Here is a 19,202-nt window from a genome sequence, read left to right as displayed (position 1 = left end):
TTAGCAAAACAGAACAAAATTGCAGGATTCATTTTTGAGATAGTTAATGAATTGAAGAAAGGGGTCTTGGTTAAAAGTACCAAGCACTTACTAATGATATTTTGTTTTGGGCTAGTAAGATACAAATTTGAGAATAGCAGTCACACAACAATACACCAAATACATATATTTAGTATCTTGCTAAAAGTTAGAACACATATTAAATGAGACTTACAATATATATAAGCTAGATTAGAGAATTCAATAAAACTAGCAGTCTCCCTTGACATGGTTCGCTAAACATCCTACTTGGTTTAATAATCGCGATTTCAGTCCTTGATCTGCAATTTCAACAAACATAAACAAGCTTTGTGTGATTGTTTAACAAGATATGGGAATTATCACAATCTAAAATGTCAAAAAGGCTAGATTCCATATAATATTCCAAAATAACAATCAAATCACTGCATGCTCACATACTGCAGTTCTTTGTATTCTTTCAAGAGTTTCTTTTATTGTCTTTTTTTTCCCTTTCTTTTTCTAAAGAAAAAAACTTGTTCAAAGTTTGAATAGGAATAATACCAAGTAAATCTATCATCCTAGTTCTGTGTTCATTTACCATTGTATGATTTTTATTTTTTTCACATAACAAGTTAACAAACAACACATGCTTGCATAATGACTATTACTAATACTATTTTAGTAATTCATGAATAACAACTAAAATATAATAATAATAACAATTAGAAATATTAATATTAATATTAATATTAAGTATTAATATTTACCTGCCAACACACATGCATCTCCAACCGTCTTTATGATTCAAATAATTCAATTTCCGATCGAAAACGATAACTTTCCGGGGGAGGCATGCAGAGGGTTTTAAGATGGCCGTCAAAACCGCATTTTTCACAATGATCTTGTGGGTAAGTAAGCCGTTTCTCTGCTTTGACATAAACTTGTTCATCCTCGAAACAAATTTCTACCGCTTCTGTAAGGTAATTTGGATGTTGGTACAATTTGAATTTGACTACATCAAATGGCTCAAGTCTATTTGATCGACTTACGTGGCTTTGGTGAAAGTAGATAGGGAGTCTAGGTTCGTCCGTTTGAATAAAACCAAATTGGTCACCGGATTCTTTGGTACCACATGTTTGAGTGTACAAGACCGTTCCATAATGGACTCGGTTAAAATATTCTTCCATTTCTTTGAGAAACTAAATGAAAGAAAAGAAGGTTAGAAAGTGAGTGTAGCCGAGGAGGTGCGTGGGTAGTGAAGGTGCTACAGAAATGGAGAATCAGTAATTTATGGAAGCCAACAAGGGAGAATCAGTAATGGAGGTTTTCAGAAAGTAGGTGAAGGTGGTTCAGAGAAGTAATGGAGATCTGGTTTTTTTTTTTTTTTTTTTTTGTCAGGGATCCGGACCAGACCCAAAACAGAAGCTCCAATCCCCAACCCGACCCGAAATTCAAACCTGTGTTTCCTTCAGAGTGGACGCCGCCTCCATTGCAGCGGGTTTCCCTCAGCAAACACGACTAGATGACCGGAAGAGCTCTGACGAGGTGGACGGCAGCATCTTCGAACTCAAATCCCCTGAATCAATGGACACAGTGCTCGGAAGATAACCGGATCTCCGAAACCTGACCCGGCGAGAAGAATCTCCCTCTCTCAGATGCGCCTGATTCGTCGCTCCTTCTCCACAGCAGCCGTTAACCTCGCTCGTGTGTGTCGGCGTCGACGCCTGCAACTCCACCGCCACCTAAGCTGCTCGGCGATGGTGAAACAGAACAAAGGACAAAGACACTACCGGCGAGAAGTAACAAGTAATAAGAGAGTAAGACAGTTTGGCATCCAAATAAAATTACTCCTTCCAGTTCATAATTATAGTGTCCTGAATATGAATACTGCTTCTGATAAGAATTCATTAAGCGGGTCAGCCTTATCTCACAAAATTAATGGTGCTTCAACTAACCGTGTAAATATTTATGATGTTTAATATTTCTCAAAAAACTTTAATTTGAATAAACTTTTATAGTGTCAGCTAAAGTATGCATCACTTCAGGAGGTTGAATTATGATGTATGGTACAAACTGCAAAGTGCATGACACCTGTTTCCCTCCATTTTGACCCAAGTGTAATAATTAAAAAATATAAATTACTGCATCACACCTGTTTCCTTATTAGTAATTTTTTTTCCACCTCTATTGCTCACTCCCCTCAGTAGCGTTTTGTTTTATTGTTACGTATATCAATGTTATTAGGTGGGTATTTATTTCAAAGTAGGGGATGTGTTTACGGTGGATACTACAATGAAGATGGCAAAAATATCTTTTTATGAAGATTTTTTAGTTAAAAGTGTGGTTTATTTATTTAACCATACTTTAAACAAAAATAACATTTTTATAAATATCAAAATCTAATCATACAATCTATCATCCAAAGGTCAAAAAGAAATATATTCACATGAAGACAATTATGCCATCTTCATTGTAGTATCACCTGTGTTTATTGGTCAAGAAAGTAGGGAATGTTTGTAGCGTTGGGGTGTAAAGTGGTTTTGTTTCCGGTGTGGGTTGGGTCCTCCAGCCCAAGACCAGACCAAGTATGGAGATCTATTTATTCTTTCACTTATGTAGTGGGCTTTACTCATAGTTCCAGACTGTCCAACCCAATCTTTAAAATATTTAGGCACAAACAAGTTTTTTTTTTGGACTTGATGCACAAACAAGTTCCTTAGGGGTATACATGTACGGGCCGGAGTTAGATTAATTAGATAGCCACCACTACCATAAACATCACAAAAACAACTTTTTCTAAAGATGCCTACGTGGTAAAATCTAAACCATACATTCTAAAATCACACTTTTCACTACAAAACACTTAAAACCGTAGCTTTTTATAAGAAAAAGCGTTATCTAATGGAAAAAAGTAAATTAGAAGATTTAAGAGAAGAAATTATTAAACTATCAAAATTAATAGATCAAAAACTAATGATTTTAACTAATGTTAATTGTAATGACACCGAATTCCTAAAATCAATACAAAATGATTTTTCTCAAAATCTTTATTTTACTATAAGTTTTATTGAAGGACTTCAAAAACCTGAAAAAACTTATATTTCACACGGAATTTCTAAAAAATGCTACCATGGAAATGATTCCCCACATCTTTATCATACTTTTAACCCACAATTAAATTCTATAGTAGATATGTTTGAAGAAATTTTAGTATTCATAAAATTTCAAAGAAATAAGGAAAAAGAGGAACCTAATATAAACGAAATCAAACAGATATTAAATAAATACTTTCAGAAAGAAAATCCCAAAGAAGAAAATTTTCAAAATATAATCAACATAGCAGAATTAAAAGTAAAACCACCGTTGAAATTATGAATATTGAAGAAAAATTAGAAAAAGTTACAATGCTTTTTAAACAATTAAAAATGGCTCAGGAAAATAATATTATGGAACAGGAATTTCAAATAGAAGAAGAATTAGTAAATTCTGAAAATATAAAAAATGAAGAACACATCCTAGATTATTCAAGTGACGAAGAACCAGCAATTCCAATACAAGTAAAAAACGAAGCTGGAACATCTAAGGATAGTCAATCTCAATTTAAATGGGAAACGTGTTTTGATAATTATGCTTTTAAAAAAGGGTTTATAAATAAAGATTCAAAATATACAAAAATACCATCAAAATACGTTCCTAAAACCCAGGAAATGGAAGGATAAAGAATGCTCGATTTAGACTGTAAAAAGAATGAAAAAGAAATTTTCGAAAATTTGTTGAATTCCTTTCTATTAGAAGCCTTTACTAATCCAAAACTTAGTGAATTATCTGGAAGAGATATTTGGAATTACATAGGGTTTCATACTAAAGGAACTATAAGAGATTATATGACATCAATAGAAAACCAAATAATAGAAGAATTAGCAACAAAAACAACAGCTTATGATAAGATATTACATATAATGATGATTCTATATAAAGAATTTTTTGGAAAAAATATTATAGATCATAGACAAGAAGTCTATAATAAAGAATATCAAGAAGCAAAAAACCATTTAGCTAATATTCAGATATATGATCTATGTAATGTGGAGTCTTATATATGTGAATATAGAATACATTATTACAAATTAAAAGAAGAAGATAAAAATCATTATCTTAGTATGTATATAACAAAACTTCCATATCCTGCTAATGAATTTATAATGGGAAGATTTATAAGAGAAATAAATAGGGGGACAATTGAAAATAATTTTGGTGGAGCAACCTCTGCAATAAGAGAGGAAATAAAAGAACGTTGTATGCAAGAAGCAACTCAAAAAAGATTTGCAAATATAATTAGAATTTGCTGTCAGGATAATGAAGAGATACCCCAAAAATATGGTCTTAATAAAAATTTTCAAAGAAAAAGAAAATATCAATTTAGAAAAAGAAAATACTATCCAAACTGGAGAAAAAAGAGGTATTTTAGAAAAAGAAATAACAATAAAAACAAAAGACAAAAAAGTGACTATTGCCCAAATAAAAAAGAAAATTGTAAGTGTTGGTATTGCCAAGAAGAAGGACACTATGCAAATGAATGTCCAAAAAAGAAGGATAAAAAGGATCTTACCAAACAAATAGAAATTGCTAAGTCTTGTTTCATGGAACCATTAGAAGAATCTGATGATAACCTATACTATATTTTTGAATATGTCTCAGAAACAGACTCAGAGACTGAGTAATAATGCCACATTTATTACTATAAAAATAACAGAAAAATTTATAAATGCTTTCATAGATACTGGAGCAACACAATGTTTTGCTAGTACAAATATAAAACTTGATTGAAAAAAATTAAAGAAACCATTAAGAGTTAGAATAGCTGACAAATCAATACATAAAATTGACCAAAAAGCAGAGATGGCTGAAATTTTTATTCAAAATTATAGGTTCATTGTTCCATCTATATATATGTTAGATTCCGGAATGGATTTTATTATAGGAAATAACTTTTTAAAGCTATATCATCCATTCATTCAAGAATTAACATATATAGTTTTAAAAGCTCCACACGATTCTTCAATAAGTCAAAAATCAAAACGTATAAAAATACCAACTACTACTATAGATAAGATCTTAAAATTTAAAATATTTTCTATATTAGAGACATGTTATTTAAATTTATACTTTCAGATAAATATTCCAAAAAATAATCTTGAAATAAAGATAGAAGAACTTTTGGATGAAATTTGTGCTGAAAATCCTTTAGATATTAAAAATACAAATAACGAATTAGTAAGCATTAAATTAAAAGATCCTACAAAAGAGATAAATGTTCCAAATAAAATTCCTTATTCCGCAAGAGATAGAGAAGAGTTCTCATTAGAATGTAGAGATCTTTTGGAAAAAGGAATTATAAGATTAAGTAAAAGTCATCATGCGGCTCCAGCCTTTTATGTCGAAAACAATAATGAAATTAAAAGGGGAAAACGAAGAATGGTTATTAACTATAAGAAGATGAATGAAGCAACTATTGGTGATGCTCATAAACTTCCAAGAAAAGATTCTATTTTAGAAAAAATCAAAGGAGCAACTTGGTTTTCATCTCTTGATGCAAAATCAGGATATTGGCAACTTCGTTTAGACGAAGAAACAAAGAAATTAACTGCTTTTACTTACCCAACAAAAGAATCAACAAGTGTGTTGCTCTATGAATGGAATGTATTACCATTCGGATTAAAACAAGCCCCAGGTATTTATCAAAGATTTATGGAAGAAAATCTAAAAGAGTTAAATGAATTTGTTTTAGTGTACATTGATGATATACTAATTTTTACAAAACAGGATAAAGAAGATCATCTTCAAAAATTATTAATAGTTTTAGAAAGATGTAAAGATAAAGGATTAGTTCTTAGCAAAAAGAAAGCAAGAATAGCAAAACAGGAAATAGAGTTTCTTGGATTAATTCTATCCACTCAAGGAAAGCTAAAACTTCAACCAAATGTTCTAGAAAAGGTAAATTTATTTCCTAATAAAATAGAAGATAGAAAACAATTACAAAGATTTTTAGGGTGTATAAATTATATTTCTGATCAAGAATTTTTAAAGAATATAACAGAATACACTAAAAGCTTATTTCCAAAAATAAGTACTAAAAAAGAATGGAAATGGGATGAAAAAGATAGTATGCAAATTCAAAGAGTTAAAGAATTATGTGAAAAACTTCCAGAACTTTATATTCCAGAAGAAAACGACTACTTAATAGTAGAAACAGATGCTTCAGACATAACCTGGTCAGGATGTCTAAAAGCTAAGAAAGCTATAAAAAGTTTGGAACAAGAAAAAGAATCACTAGATTCTAAATATTCCCCAAAGGAATTACTTTGCAGGTATATTTCAGGGACTTTTACTCCAACAGAACAGAGATATACCACTCATGAAAAGGAAACTCTAGCAGCAATTAAATCCCTTAAGAAATGGAAAATTGATTTACTACCTAGAGAATTTACATTAAGGACAGATTCAAGTTACCTAACAGGTTTCATACGATATAATTTAAAAGTTGATTATAATCATGGACGATTGGTAAGATGGCAATTATTTTTGTTACAATATCCAATAAAAATTGAATATATTAAGGGTGACAAAAATGTTATTGCAGATACATTAACAAGAGAATGGAGTTCGTCTACAACGCATTAGATCAAGAAATTCAAAAATATGAGCAAGAACTCGAAAAATGCAAGCATTGTCAGCAAATAAGAACACAGATCCAATCCCTCAAGAAGGCCATTGAAGCAATGAAATCAACCCAACAAGCAAAACCATTAGAGTTCAGCCAGCTAAGCATGGTGGACAAATCAGGTGAAGAAAAAATTTCAGAAAATAAAACAATTGCTGAAATTATTAAAAAATCTACCCAAGATAAAAAAATATTATTTAATTTATAATGGCCCTATGAAAGGAGTATATGATGCCTGGGAAAAAGCGACACCATTCACACATCAATCAAGGATAATTCATAAAGGAGGGTTTTTAACACTGGAAGAGGCAAAGGAATCCTTCAGGGAATATGAAGCTCTCCATCCAGAGCAAACCCTAAAAAGAGCAGATAAAGCTCTAATTCAAACCCAGAGAATAGGGATAATTAGAAACATTCCTACAAGGGCTGAAATCAAGGAAAAGAAAAGGGTCTGTAGATCAAATCTCAGAGAAACCCTTAACATAGTCTTGAATTGGACTGAAGAAAAAAGGACAATTTTGGGATATTATCCTATTGCCAAAGAACAGCTAACAAAGCTGGTTATATTTCCAGATGCTTCCCTATCTGACACCTATTAGTTTTTCCAGTATGGATTAATTGATACAATTTTAATTTTTAATGATCTAAAAATTATTAGTGAGTTTCCTACAGGATTCGTTGATGCAGTAAAGAGATTTAAAAATATGATTGACAATGTAAATCCAAGGGATATATCCCTAAAATTTACAAACAGTCAACCTATTTTTAATGAAGAAGAAGAATGCTTGGTTCCAGCACACCAAGTAATATTCATGTCCGTCTTCCCAGGAAATTTTCAACCAATTGATCAGATTCAAGATTTAACAATTTACAGTCATGAAGGAAGGCTAGCCAGCACATTAGCAAAGGTCTTTGAAAGAACTCAAAAAATAACGAAGGAATCTCACACAAGGATTAATTATAAAAGTAGAAATACTCTGCTTGTGTCCAGTAAAAGAAATGAAATTGAAGAAAGAGAGATGAGATTCTTGGTGGAATTTGAATCAGCATTCTACAAATTATCTGAACTTTTAGAAAAGCTCCCTGAAGGGATAAAGAGGAATCTCTGCTATTTGATAAAAAACAGAGAATACCACAAGTGCCAGCTATGTGCCTCAGAGATATCTGAAGAAAGCAATAATGAAACGGAATCAACCCACATGATAAAGGAAGAAGACAATGCATCTGAAGGTCACATGATAAAAGAGGAGGACAGTGCATCTGAAGCATCTCTCAACATTATTGCATAGTGACGTAAGCACTTAGGTCATAAAGCACCAACGATGTAGCTGGTGCAAGATAACAAACAATGACGTAAGCAATGATGTCATAAGAAGGGTAAGGATGGAAATTGTCCATCAAACCCAACTATTATAAATAGGTAGCTTAGGCAATTGTAGAAGGCATCAGACAATAGAAAGCAGAAGGCTAATAGTACTCATATGCTAGGAGAGCAAGGAGGAAGCGGCCGAGGCGATTTTATAGTCTGAGGAAGAATTCCCTTAGGGAAAAATAATTCTAAACTCCCCTCTGGAGTTAGTATCTACAATCTCCCCTCTGGAGATAAAAACACCTTATGTAAAATATACTAAATAAAGGAAGTTTTTCTTCAGAAAGGTACATCTTCATCCTAGTCTTTAAATTATGAATTATTTAGAAAGTTTAGAATTAACAGAAGAATCTGATTATTATAGATTAACTGCTTTATTAGATAATGAAAAACATGTTGTTTTAAAAACAGAATTAAATCTCAAATCAAATGAAAACTTTAATAAACAAAATCTTTTAAAAGAAGTTTTTAATAGAAAAAATATAATATACTATGGAAAAATTCAACTCGAAGCCCCTATAAAGATAAAATCCGCCAATAGAGAACTTGAAATAGCTTTGATAAATGATGAAGAATTGAGTAAACAGATTGAGAAAATTAAGGATCAACAAAAAAGATCTAAAATTGGATGGATTCATATTAGTACTATACAAGTCTTAATCAAATCTACATATATGAAAGGAATTAATTCACCAATAAGCTTAGCAATTTGTGACAAAAGAATTACTGATGACCCAATAGATCAAATAATCGGAATTGTTCATGGAAACTTGGCAAACGTAAATGTTAAATTCAATGCCCATCTTGGATATGTTATACCTTTATCAACTGAAAATCTTGGAAGATCTATAAGTTTGGCTTATAAATTTCACAGAAAGAATCTAATGGAACAAGATGATGAACCATTTTTAATTACATATGCAATAAATTATGCTTTAACAAATAGCCATCATAGTATAATATTTAAAAATAGAGAAAGAATTTATGTCGGTGAATTATTTCAGAAAATTGTAAAAATAGAAATACCAAAATATAAAGCTATTGAAAACCCGGTTCTATTATTAAAAGAACCATCAGGAAAATTAGTTTCATCAAATTTTCAAATAAGAGAATCTAAAATTAATAGCCCTTTAAGTTTATCTAAGTTAAAGATTAAAGAAGAAAATTCTGAAATAAAAGAATTAACAAAAAAGGTCGAAAAATTAAATGAAACCCTAAACACTAAATTATGACAATAAATAAAGAAGAAATATATGTAACTTATCAAGATAAGAAACAAGAGCTCTTTGAAAGAGAAAATCGTTTGAATTATTTACAGTTCTCTAAAATAAATCAAAGAGCATTTGAAGCTCTAAAGATTGTCTATGACAAGTTGAAAAGAGAAGTTGAAGAGTTAGAAAAATTAATAGAATCTCTAGAAAATAGTGATGAATCGATGATAGAGTTCGCGAAAATTCTAAAATAAATAATGAAGCATAAAAAGATTGAAAAACCAGAAAATAAAATAAAAAGAAAAAGGGCGGAAAAATTAAAAAGTAAAATAAAGGAGTATAAAAAGGAATTAAATAATCTTCAGATCGAAATTGATGATCTTTTAATAAAAATGATAGAAATAAGAATAAATATAAATAAGTTAGAATTAAACTTAAAAAATTTATAAATGCCTGGAAAATCATATTATGACTTAAAAGAATTAAAGCTGTTGAAAGAAAAAATGGAGAATGAAGTCGAAAAATTAAAAAGATATTTAGAAACAACAGAAAGTGTAGATATAAAAGAAGTTTTTGAGGATTTGAGAAATTATATTAAAGAAAAAGACAAACAGATAAAAGATTTTATATACAATAATCCATGCAAAAAAGAATATTATAAACTAAAACAAGATTGAAAAATTATAAAAATGAAATCAGAATTATAAATATACATCAAGGACTAGTAATAAATGATCATATAACAAATACAAGAGAAATAGTAGAAATGGTCAATACTTTAGATTATGAATTTGTAAATTATTATCAAAATCCTTTAAATAAAGCACCACCAATTGAATCTATACAAATTTGGTATCAGAGCCAAGTTAACGATTAAGGGTAACACTTTCTCTTTAAGTAACACTTTTAGTGACACGCTTTTAAATCAATAACAACAACAAAATGAAAAACATATTTAAAAAAAAGTTAAAATTGACAACTTTATCAGAGTGGCCACCTAATTAGATTTGGGTCTAATCCTAAATTTTTATCGGGTCTGTTTTAAATAATTTATCCCAATCTCAAGTTGACACGAAAATAAATCAGATCGATCTAATATAAAATTAATATATAATCTTATAAATTTTATATAATAATGTTTTAAAATTTTATTTTAAAATAAAATTTAACAAATATTATATTATATTTAAGTCAAAATAAATTATTTTAAATTATTAGTATTAATTTTATACAAAAATATATATTTTAAGTATAAAATATAATTTTGAACCAAAAAGTCTACCTGAAATATGATTTGAATCCAACTTAAAAATGATAAATTTAAATTTGACAAAATATATCTTAAATATAGATCGAATTACGAGTCAGACTAGATTTTGAGCACACTTAGAGATCACAAAACAAACAAAACATGAAATCTGAATGTTAACAATCATCATTTTCCAATTCCAATTTCAGTTCCAAATGTTCTTATTTAGATATTGATTCTATAAGAAACTAATAAAAAAAATTAAGATTAAAGATCATAATTAAAATTTCCGGTTTGTTCTTGCCCGGGACCATTTACTATTATACTTAGATAGAGAAAAAGTACGGAAAAATTTATTTTGTATGAACGTAATTTTCTTCTCATGAACATTTTTTATTTTTGTTACAGTTCACATGAATATTTTCTTTGTTGTTGAATGTATATATATATTTTAAGTAAGTACTATTTTTCTTTTTTCTTTTTTTTTTTAGTTAAAACTCAATTAGCAAAAGGACTACATATACCTGACGAGAAACGATATATATATTACAACACAGATTGAATTAATTTCTTTAATAAACTCCAAATTAAGAGAGCATGGAAATCATCACCAGCTCGATCCAGTGAAGTTACTATCCATGGTAATTGCCTTTCTTGCATGTATTGTATAAGGCCATTAATAATTTAGTTCCAATGAGAAAAAAATTAATTTTAGGAAAGAGAGAAAGGAAAAAGTACAATGGCGGAACACCAACAATATCTTTGCATGATGTCGGAAGATAAGATTTATGGTATCAATCTCAAGAAATTAATACCAGAAAAAGAGGAAAAGGACGAGAACCAGGACGAGAACGAAGAACAAAACAAAGAAGTGGAGGATTGGAAAAATCTACCAAATTTTTGCTTTGATTTTTCCAAAGATCTTTCGTTAAGATACATGCATGCATTGGAATTGGATTCTAAGATTCATCTTATTGGAGGTCAAAAATGTAACTCTGAAGATGGTTCATATAAACCATCAAACAAAGTCTACAAACTTGACTTTGATTTCACCGACGATAATGACGACGACAACGACGACGACGACAATAACAAAGAAGAACCGCAAATAAATGAAGCCGAATTAATTCCACAAACTCCTACATACTTTGGTGAAGATAAATGTTTAGTTACAAAAATTAGAGGCGATCATTATTTTTTAATACTAGATGACGCTGCACCTGCATCCGTACCTAACAATAATTTTTGGGTTCTGAGATCCGAGACAAGAGAATGGGAACCATTACCGGCTGCTCCGAACCCCGGAATAGCCGGTATTGGAGCCCAAACTCATTGGTTTGTTTTCTATGATATTCTCTACATTCGAATTGCTTTGGTAGATGGTAGAATTTTTGTTCTATATTATGAATCAGACGATCCAGAGAAGGGGTGGACGTTGCATCACGATGAAGATGATTTTACGAGTTCTTTTTGGCTTACAATTGATGATCAACGTAGATTTTTCACTCCACATATTCTTCCTTTTCCATCTTTACCAGGTATCAAACACATCAAGTTTTTCATTACTTTGATCATTCAAGAATATTATGCACACATAAAAAATCAATCATTATATATTTGTGTACGAACACATCTGTTGTTTAACTTATTTTTAATATATATTTTGTATTTCAATATATATTTTATACGAATAACTGATTTGGTGGTTAATTTTTTTTGTATATATGTAACATGATTGTTCATAATTAGTTCACATGCAGTGGTCTAAAGTTGATAGTTGATAATTTAATCGAATCTGTCAAATCATTTAACAGCTCTTAACTATTAATTTCATATGAAAAAAATTATACGTGAATTTTTCAGTTTAAAAAAAATCATATTAGAAATGTACATTTTTCATCGTATGAATAATTGACATTGTTGTGTGTAAAAAATTTTACAGGTTTTGATTTTGATTGTTGCGTGACGCTTTCTTTCTTCCTTGAAGAAGAATTTACAATCCATGCTTTACTAGTGACTCGACTTGGTGTTAAGTACTTTCAAGAGATTAAAGGATGTTTTGACGAAATCCCATCGTTTCTTCGAAAAGTGGAGCCGATTCTTCTTGATCTCGGCAACGGCAAGGTTTGTGTCATGTTATGTGGCTTTGAAAAGAGACATGGTTGTGGAGACAGATTCTTATGTGTATTGGTTCTTAGTCTTGCCATGAAAGAGGGAGTTGAAGTTAATCTTTTGGAATATCCTCCAGCAGAGCGTGATTTCTTAATCGTTAATGTAATTAGTAAATCTTTCTATACCTTGAAGGAAGACCCTAATGAATGGTACGGATTCCATGTTTTCCAAGATATTATTATAGAAGGTGGTGACAAAAGAAAACATGATATTTTTCTAACAGAAATAGAAACAGAAACAGAAACAGAAGCAGAAACAGAAATAGAAGCAGAAATAGAAATAGAAATATAAACATGATCATGATTATGATTATTGCTTTAGAAAGGAAGAGAAAAGCCAATTTCATTTGGTTATTTTTTTGTTACATTCTATGGAATTGGAATCTTCATGTGTCATTTTGTATATAGAACACACTAATTTTGATGCATAAAGAAGTTTTATTTTACGTGTATTTAGTTATTTATTGATAAGTCATTAATAAAAGTAATTATTTTTATACTATATAAATGATTATTCAAAAAGATAGATACATACGAAATATTTTAAATTGTCTATCTAACAAAATTAGAAAAGCAATGTTGTATGCTGAAATAATATAGAAGCTAGAGTTGAGAGAGAATGATACAGTGGTAGTGAAGGGTTAGGGAATAAAAGAAGCTAGAGTATCAAAATTTTGGCTAACTTTTTACCGTTAAATGAAAGAGTAAAATTGTAATATTATAAAAATTCAATTCAACTTAGTATTCTTTAAAAATGGTATAATATTCAACTTTTTATTATAATAATTAAAAAATAAATAAACAAACACATTTAAAAATTATAAATTGATTTAATATCTTTTTAAAATTAAACACACATTCAAAATATAAACTAAATAAAATTAAAATTTAAAATTTAAATTTTAAATTTTTGTTTTAGATTTAATATATTTAATTATCAATATATTATAATTTAAATACATATCTAAAAATCAAATTATTTAAAATTCAAAATTTTGATTTTAAAATTCTAGGATAAACCTTAAATCATCTAATTATTAAGTCACCAAAAAAAACATCTAATTATTAACTAAATCCGTACAAATTAAAACACTTAAAGAAGCAGAGGCGCACATCGTCCGCGCCACCTTCCTCTTCCTCGCTCATCTTCGCTGTCTTCCTCCTTTTCGGCGCTCATTCACAACGCTGCATTCCCTTCGTCAACACTCATCTTCGTTGCCACCTTCCTCCTCCTTGTCACCGTTCGTCCGCATCAACGTCCACGGCAAAAACTTACCTAAAGTTTGGATAGGTCTCTGACACCATTACTTTTTTTTATTGTTCTGTATAAATTTTTTTTTAAATTAAAAATCGAATAAAATGGCCTGAAGAGATTTTCATATATATTGTAATGTTAAATTATTTTTGCATGTGCAATTTCTGTATTTTGAAAGTGTTTCAAAAATATTTTCTGTATAACTTCATAATTTTAGATGTGTTACAATTATTTTTTAATGTTTAAATTTAAATTTTAGATTTATGATTTTGGATGTGTTTCAAAAATATTTTTTGTATAACTTAATAATTTTAGATGTGTTACAATTGAAAAAGAAACTACAATTGAAAATATTTTAGTTTGTGTATATAATTATATTCGACCATTCATCACTAGAAAGTCGTAAAACAAATCCTACATTCTATCAAAGGTACAATAAGTAAGGGATTAATTTTTTTCTGAATGCAATATATACAAATTGAAATATTATAGTAGAATAGAAGAAAACCGTATTACAGATAGAGAAGAGACGTAAAAGAAAGAAATAATAACTAATTATGAAATAGATACGGAGTTAGAAAAATTTTAATTTTTAAAATTTAAATTAATTTTAATTATAAATGTATATTCTAAAAAATAAGAATATATTTTAATTAAAAAATAATTAAATAATATTAAAGGTTGACCAAATATTAATTTTTATTGTACAAATAATATTTTCATAAAAATTTTAAGTGTGAAATTGAAACGAAATAAAATTTAGATATAAATTTAAATATTATAAAATATATCTTTTTGGACAACATAAAGATACACATTCGCTTTTATATGATAGTTATTAATTATAGGTATGCAATATTGGCATATTGCTATAATTAAAAACTTAAAAGATAATGCATTATGTAATGATAATTGTTGTTTATTCTTTTGAATTATAGTACATATGACTTATGAGCAATGAAAAGTGTTAACGTTGATATCTCCAGGACATCACTTTAATATATATATATATATATATAGCTTATTCTTATCTCAAAAAATGTAATTTTTAATACATTTCGATAATAAATAATTTTTTTCTCTCTTTCTTGAAGGGAACAAATGCATACATCTAATAATGATGTGGATCTTGAATGAAGTTGAGGGCCTTTATATTTGTGTTATCAATAACTCTTAATAAATGTAAAAAAATTTTGTCCACGAGTGGCGTGTAAAATAGTCACATTGAGTAGTGGCTTCATATAGTAGCCATGCCTAGCTAGTAAGTTGCATGAGCAATTCTATTAGCCTAGTCTTTGGGGACCGCATCACAAGAAGAAAACACCTACAATGTAATTAAAAAAAAAAATTAAAAAGAATAACATATACTTTTTATTTTTAAAATTTGTTAAAAATTAAAAAAAATATATTTTTAAGCAAATTACTGCATACAGAAAGTGAGATTCGAACTTCCAATATTTACTTAAACGAACCACTCCACTAATTCAAGTTGATTATTAAATGTTTATTTGTGAAGGAAAACTTCACACTTCACATGATCATTGGGTGTAATATAGTAAATGCTACGGTGTCTATAATATTGTGTCTACTTACAAAAAAAAAATAAATAGATAATATTTAATAAATTTTAAATATTTTATTTTTATTTTATATATTTTATTTTTATTTATAAAAATAAGTTAGACAATTTAGACATCATATACACCATAGAATTAAGAAAAGCCACTAAAAACAAGTTTGTTATGGTGTTATACACAATCCACCATTTTTTGAACAGCATTTAGTTCTTTCAGAAAAAAATTGATTGCAATTTACACATCTAGAAACTTGATAAACAGTAGACAAGTAAAATTAATTAGAAAATCTAGGTCTTCACAAGCATGATTTTGATAGTAACATCTCTTCACAAGTATAAGATTTTGATACTCATCATACTTCATCATTGCACGAATTCAACATTATTAGTGAAATACATGACATGGAAGAAATCAACATATTAGTTTCCAAATTTCTATCTATATAAAAGGCTGAGATGGAAATTTTGCTAATTAATTTTTTTTTTTTTTGGAATAATGACATATTTTTCTCTGTTCAGATTTAGGAATAATAATGGCCCACTATGCATCCACCATCATGAAGTCTGAGAGTAACAGAGTTGACCATTCCTTAAAAGTTGGCCACACTAAAGTCCATAATCTAATCATGAATCTATATTATTTTGGAGTATAAAGGCAAACATAGTAGATTATTAAAAGCATCTCTTTATGGGCTTTGCTTTTCTCATTTCAACATTGAACTCACTCAAAATTATTGCTGCCAAAAATATGAATATCTGTTTTTAATTTATTTTCTAAAACCCCAATGTATTAATATAAAAATAAATAAATAAATAAAAACTAATTTATCAGTATGAATCAAGAAATTGTTGTGATTTATTTTGTTCTAGTTGTCTTAAATTAAAACATCAACCTTTTTTATATATGATTAGGTTATCGGTTAATTTTTTTGGATATTGGATAAAAATTAGTGTAATTTTTTAATATTAGAAGTTATGATGTTTTACAAAATTTTGGGGTCATAGAATTCGTAAAGTACGAATTATCAGATCAAATTTTTTTTAATTTATAAAGACAATACACACACTTTGTATTATATTATTTTAATATTAAATTGCAATACACAGTCTGTGTATTGTAAATACACAGTCTACGTATTATTAATACAATACATATATTATGTTTGCCCAAAACAACGCCTCACATTGTAAAATTCTATTTTTTGTAACATTAACGTAAAATTCTCTTCACTCTTCCATATTAAAATAAAAAATCTTAGGTTATCAACCTCGGGAAATCAATAATATAATATCTGTAGGGTAGATTAATATCACCTTATTTTATAAAATATAAAAGTATCAAGTGATAGTTGTACAATTTAAGTTTCAAAAAAATGATGTATATATATTTGATAATTATGGTTAGAATTAATAAATTTTAAATAAAACTAAAACTGTTTTTGACTTTTTTTATTATTATTATCAAATATTTTTAATATTTTAATTGGTTAATCTAATCTAAATCTGAATATTAATAAAACATTAGAAGTCTTTCCCTGTCAGATATATAAATGCTTTGCTGACCTTAAATCATGAAACCTAGCTACCTTCCTTTGAGGGATTTAAATACATACAATTGAATGGAAGCAAAACTAACCCATCATGCATTCATGCATGCACAAGAATAGAGTAATAGACTGTTGAAATAATCATCAATAAATAAATGGAAGAAAGTGCAGGTGCTTAATTAATTATTCACTATGAACAAGCAAAGCATAAATAAATAAATAAATAAATTTCACATAATTCACAACTGGCAAGTATACTAAAAACAAAGAGTACGGATTACTCAAAACTTTAATGCTCTAATATTGGGAGAAGCAAAAAAATAAGACCATCACAAATTCACAAAAGATTTCCATCAAAAGGCATCAAACCAAGACCAAATGTCCCTCCTTACTTGGACCATACTCATTATCATAACTCAAATTCCAATGCATATATTTTACCACCATTATAAAACTGACATGTTATATATACACTTGAAAAATAACTTTTACCAATTCCTTACATAAAGTGCTTCTTAGCTTGTTAAAAATTATTAGTACCTTCCAAGATTTGTTTAATTTAGAAACTTGTCATAATGAAAGAGTTCATTTTCAATATCATTCTTTAAAAAAAATTGAAAATGGTAAATTCATTTCTATGTCTTTTAATTATAGAATATTTAATATTATATTTTAAAATTATTTATATAAAAACTTTAATTGATAAAAAATATAAATAGTTATATTTTTTAAAATTATATTAGTTGGATAGTGGTTTAATTTATCCTGAATCATTGGTCTTCCATTTCATTCCTATCTAACTTGATAGTTAAAACTAATTAAGAGAATCAATGTCCAATAGTTAAAGCTCTTTTAGACATAACCAAAAAAAATTAAAAAATCATCAAAATTTATTATTTTTTATTATTATTAAATTATTAAACTAACAAAAATTAAATTAATAATTAAATAATAAAGAATAATAAATTTTAATAATATCCTAATATTTTTCATATAATGCATCTAAAAATACTTCTTCCAAAGAAAAAAAAATAAAGAAGAAACTAATTAATACACTTTGATCTTACATAACTAAAAACAGAGAACTTCCTTTTATACATTTGGATGATCAAACATATATCTTAATTAGTAGCACATTACTAAACAAAGTTAGCAATATCGAAACATTAAACTTTAAATCCTAAATTACAGATAATAACATGCAAAAGAAAGAAATTACATGAAAAAAAAAAATCTTTCTTTTTTAATTCAAGTGAAATTAGTCTACCTAAAAAGTTAAAAACAATAATTAAAAAAAATAGAGACAAAAATATAATATTTATATTCATATTTTCGTCTCTATTATGTAATAATGTATAAAACACATGACTACATGACATATTTTCCTAATAATGGGATATGGTAGGTAGTCACGTGAGGTGAAGCTAGAAGTCACGTGACTTACGGTTGAAGTGATGATGATGATGAAAGGTTTGAAGTGAATTAGAGAAGACGCCATTGCAGATGTCAGTGAAAGCTCTAAGAATAACAGCATGGTGATGAGGCGAATTCAGCTGAAGGAAACAGTTCAAAAGCTCGCTAAGATCTTGCTTAGTATAAATCTCATTCTCAAGAATCATTTGGAGCATTGAATGCTTGAAATCCAAGAAAGGATCCTCTGAATCTTTCTCAACAGCAACGCTACCTTCACTTCCGACTCTTCCGAAACCCTTAACAGTGGAATGCTGCTTCTTCTTCTTCTGATGATGAGTCTTCATCATGTTGTTGTTGTCGTCGTCGTCGTAGAAAGGAGAGAATGTGGTGGTGGTGGTGGTGGTGCTTGTGTCATAAGAAGAAGAAGAATGGTTACGGTGGTTGTTTGGTTTTCGATTGAAGAGGAAGTAAAGAAGAAGTTTGGGTTTTCTTCTTCTGCAGCTTCCACAACCAAGCTTCACAGAAACATTGTTCAGAGTAAGCTTTCTTCTGGAATTAGCAGCCATGAGACAGAGAGAGAAAGAAGAGAGAAAGAAAGATGATAAAGGAGTGAGTTGAAGAAAGTGAAAGTAAGAGGGGTTTTTATAAGCAAACTAATTATAATTCAGCATAATCTTTTCTTTTTTTAAT

The 19,202-nt window shown here is 28.6% G+C and overlaps 2 protein-coding genes and 1 long non-coding RNA gene across 3 annotated transcripts; 1 reads left to right on the top strand and 2 right to left on the bottom strand.

Annotated features, from left to right (window-relative positions):
* Window positions 1-51: 51 nt before the first annotated feature.
* Window positions 52-2,142, bottom strand: LOC110269114 (uncharacterized). Its single transcript, XR_002358212.2, has 2 exons — window positions 768-2,142; window positions 52-320 (listed from the first exon to the last, which is right to left on the bottom strand). It is a non-coding gene; the product is annotated as an uncharacterized LOC110269114 (long non-coding RNA).
* A 9,147-nt stretch (window positions 2,143-11,289) lies between these two features.
* On the top strand, window positions 11,290-13,051 carry LOC110269335 (uncharacterized). The gene is made up of 2 exons (XM_021117112.2): window positions 11,290-12,088; window positions 12,493-13,051. The coding sequence occupies exons 1-2, from the start codon at window positions 11,290-11,292 to the stop codon at window positions 13,011-13,013; spliced, it is 1,320 nt and encodes a 439-aa protein (XP_020972771.2). The 3' UTR covers window positions 13,014-13,051.
* A 5,454-nt stretch (window positions 13,052-18,505) lies between these two features.
* On the bottom strand, window positions 18,506-19,105 carry LOC148575491 (uncharacterized). The gene has a single exon (XM_088505459.1). The coding sequence runs from the start codon at window positions 19,076-19,078 to the stop codon at window positions 18,524-18,526; it is 555 nt and encodes a 184-aa protein (XP_088361585.1). The 5' UTR covers window positions 19,079-19,105; the 3' UTR covers window positions 18,506-18,523.
* Window positions 19,106-19,202: the final 97 nt, after the last annotated feature.

This window comes from Arachis ipaensis, chromosome B2, assembly GCF_059453495.1.
Source record: "Arachis ipaensis isolate K30076 ecotype BB chromosome B2, ASM5945349v1, whole genome shotgun sequence".
Taxonomy (NCBI): Eukaryota; Viridiplantae; Streptophyta; class Magnoliopsida; order Fabales; family Fabaceae; genus Arachis; species Arachis ipaensis.
Note: the sequence above shows the minus strand (reverse complement) of the source record. Positions and strands in the feature narration are given on the sequence as shown.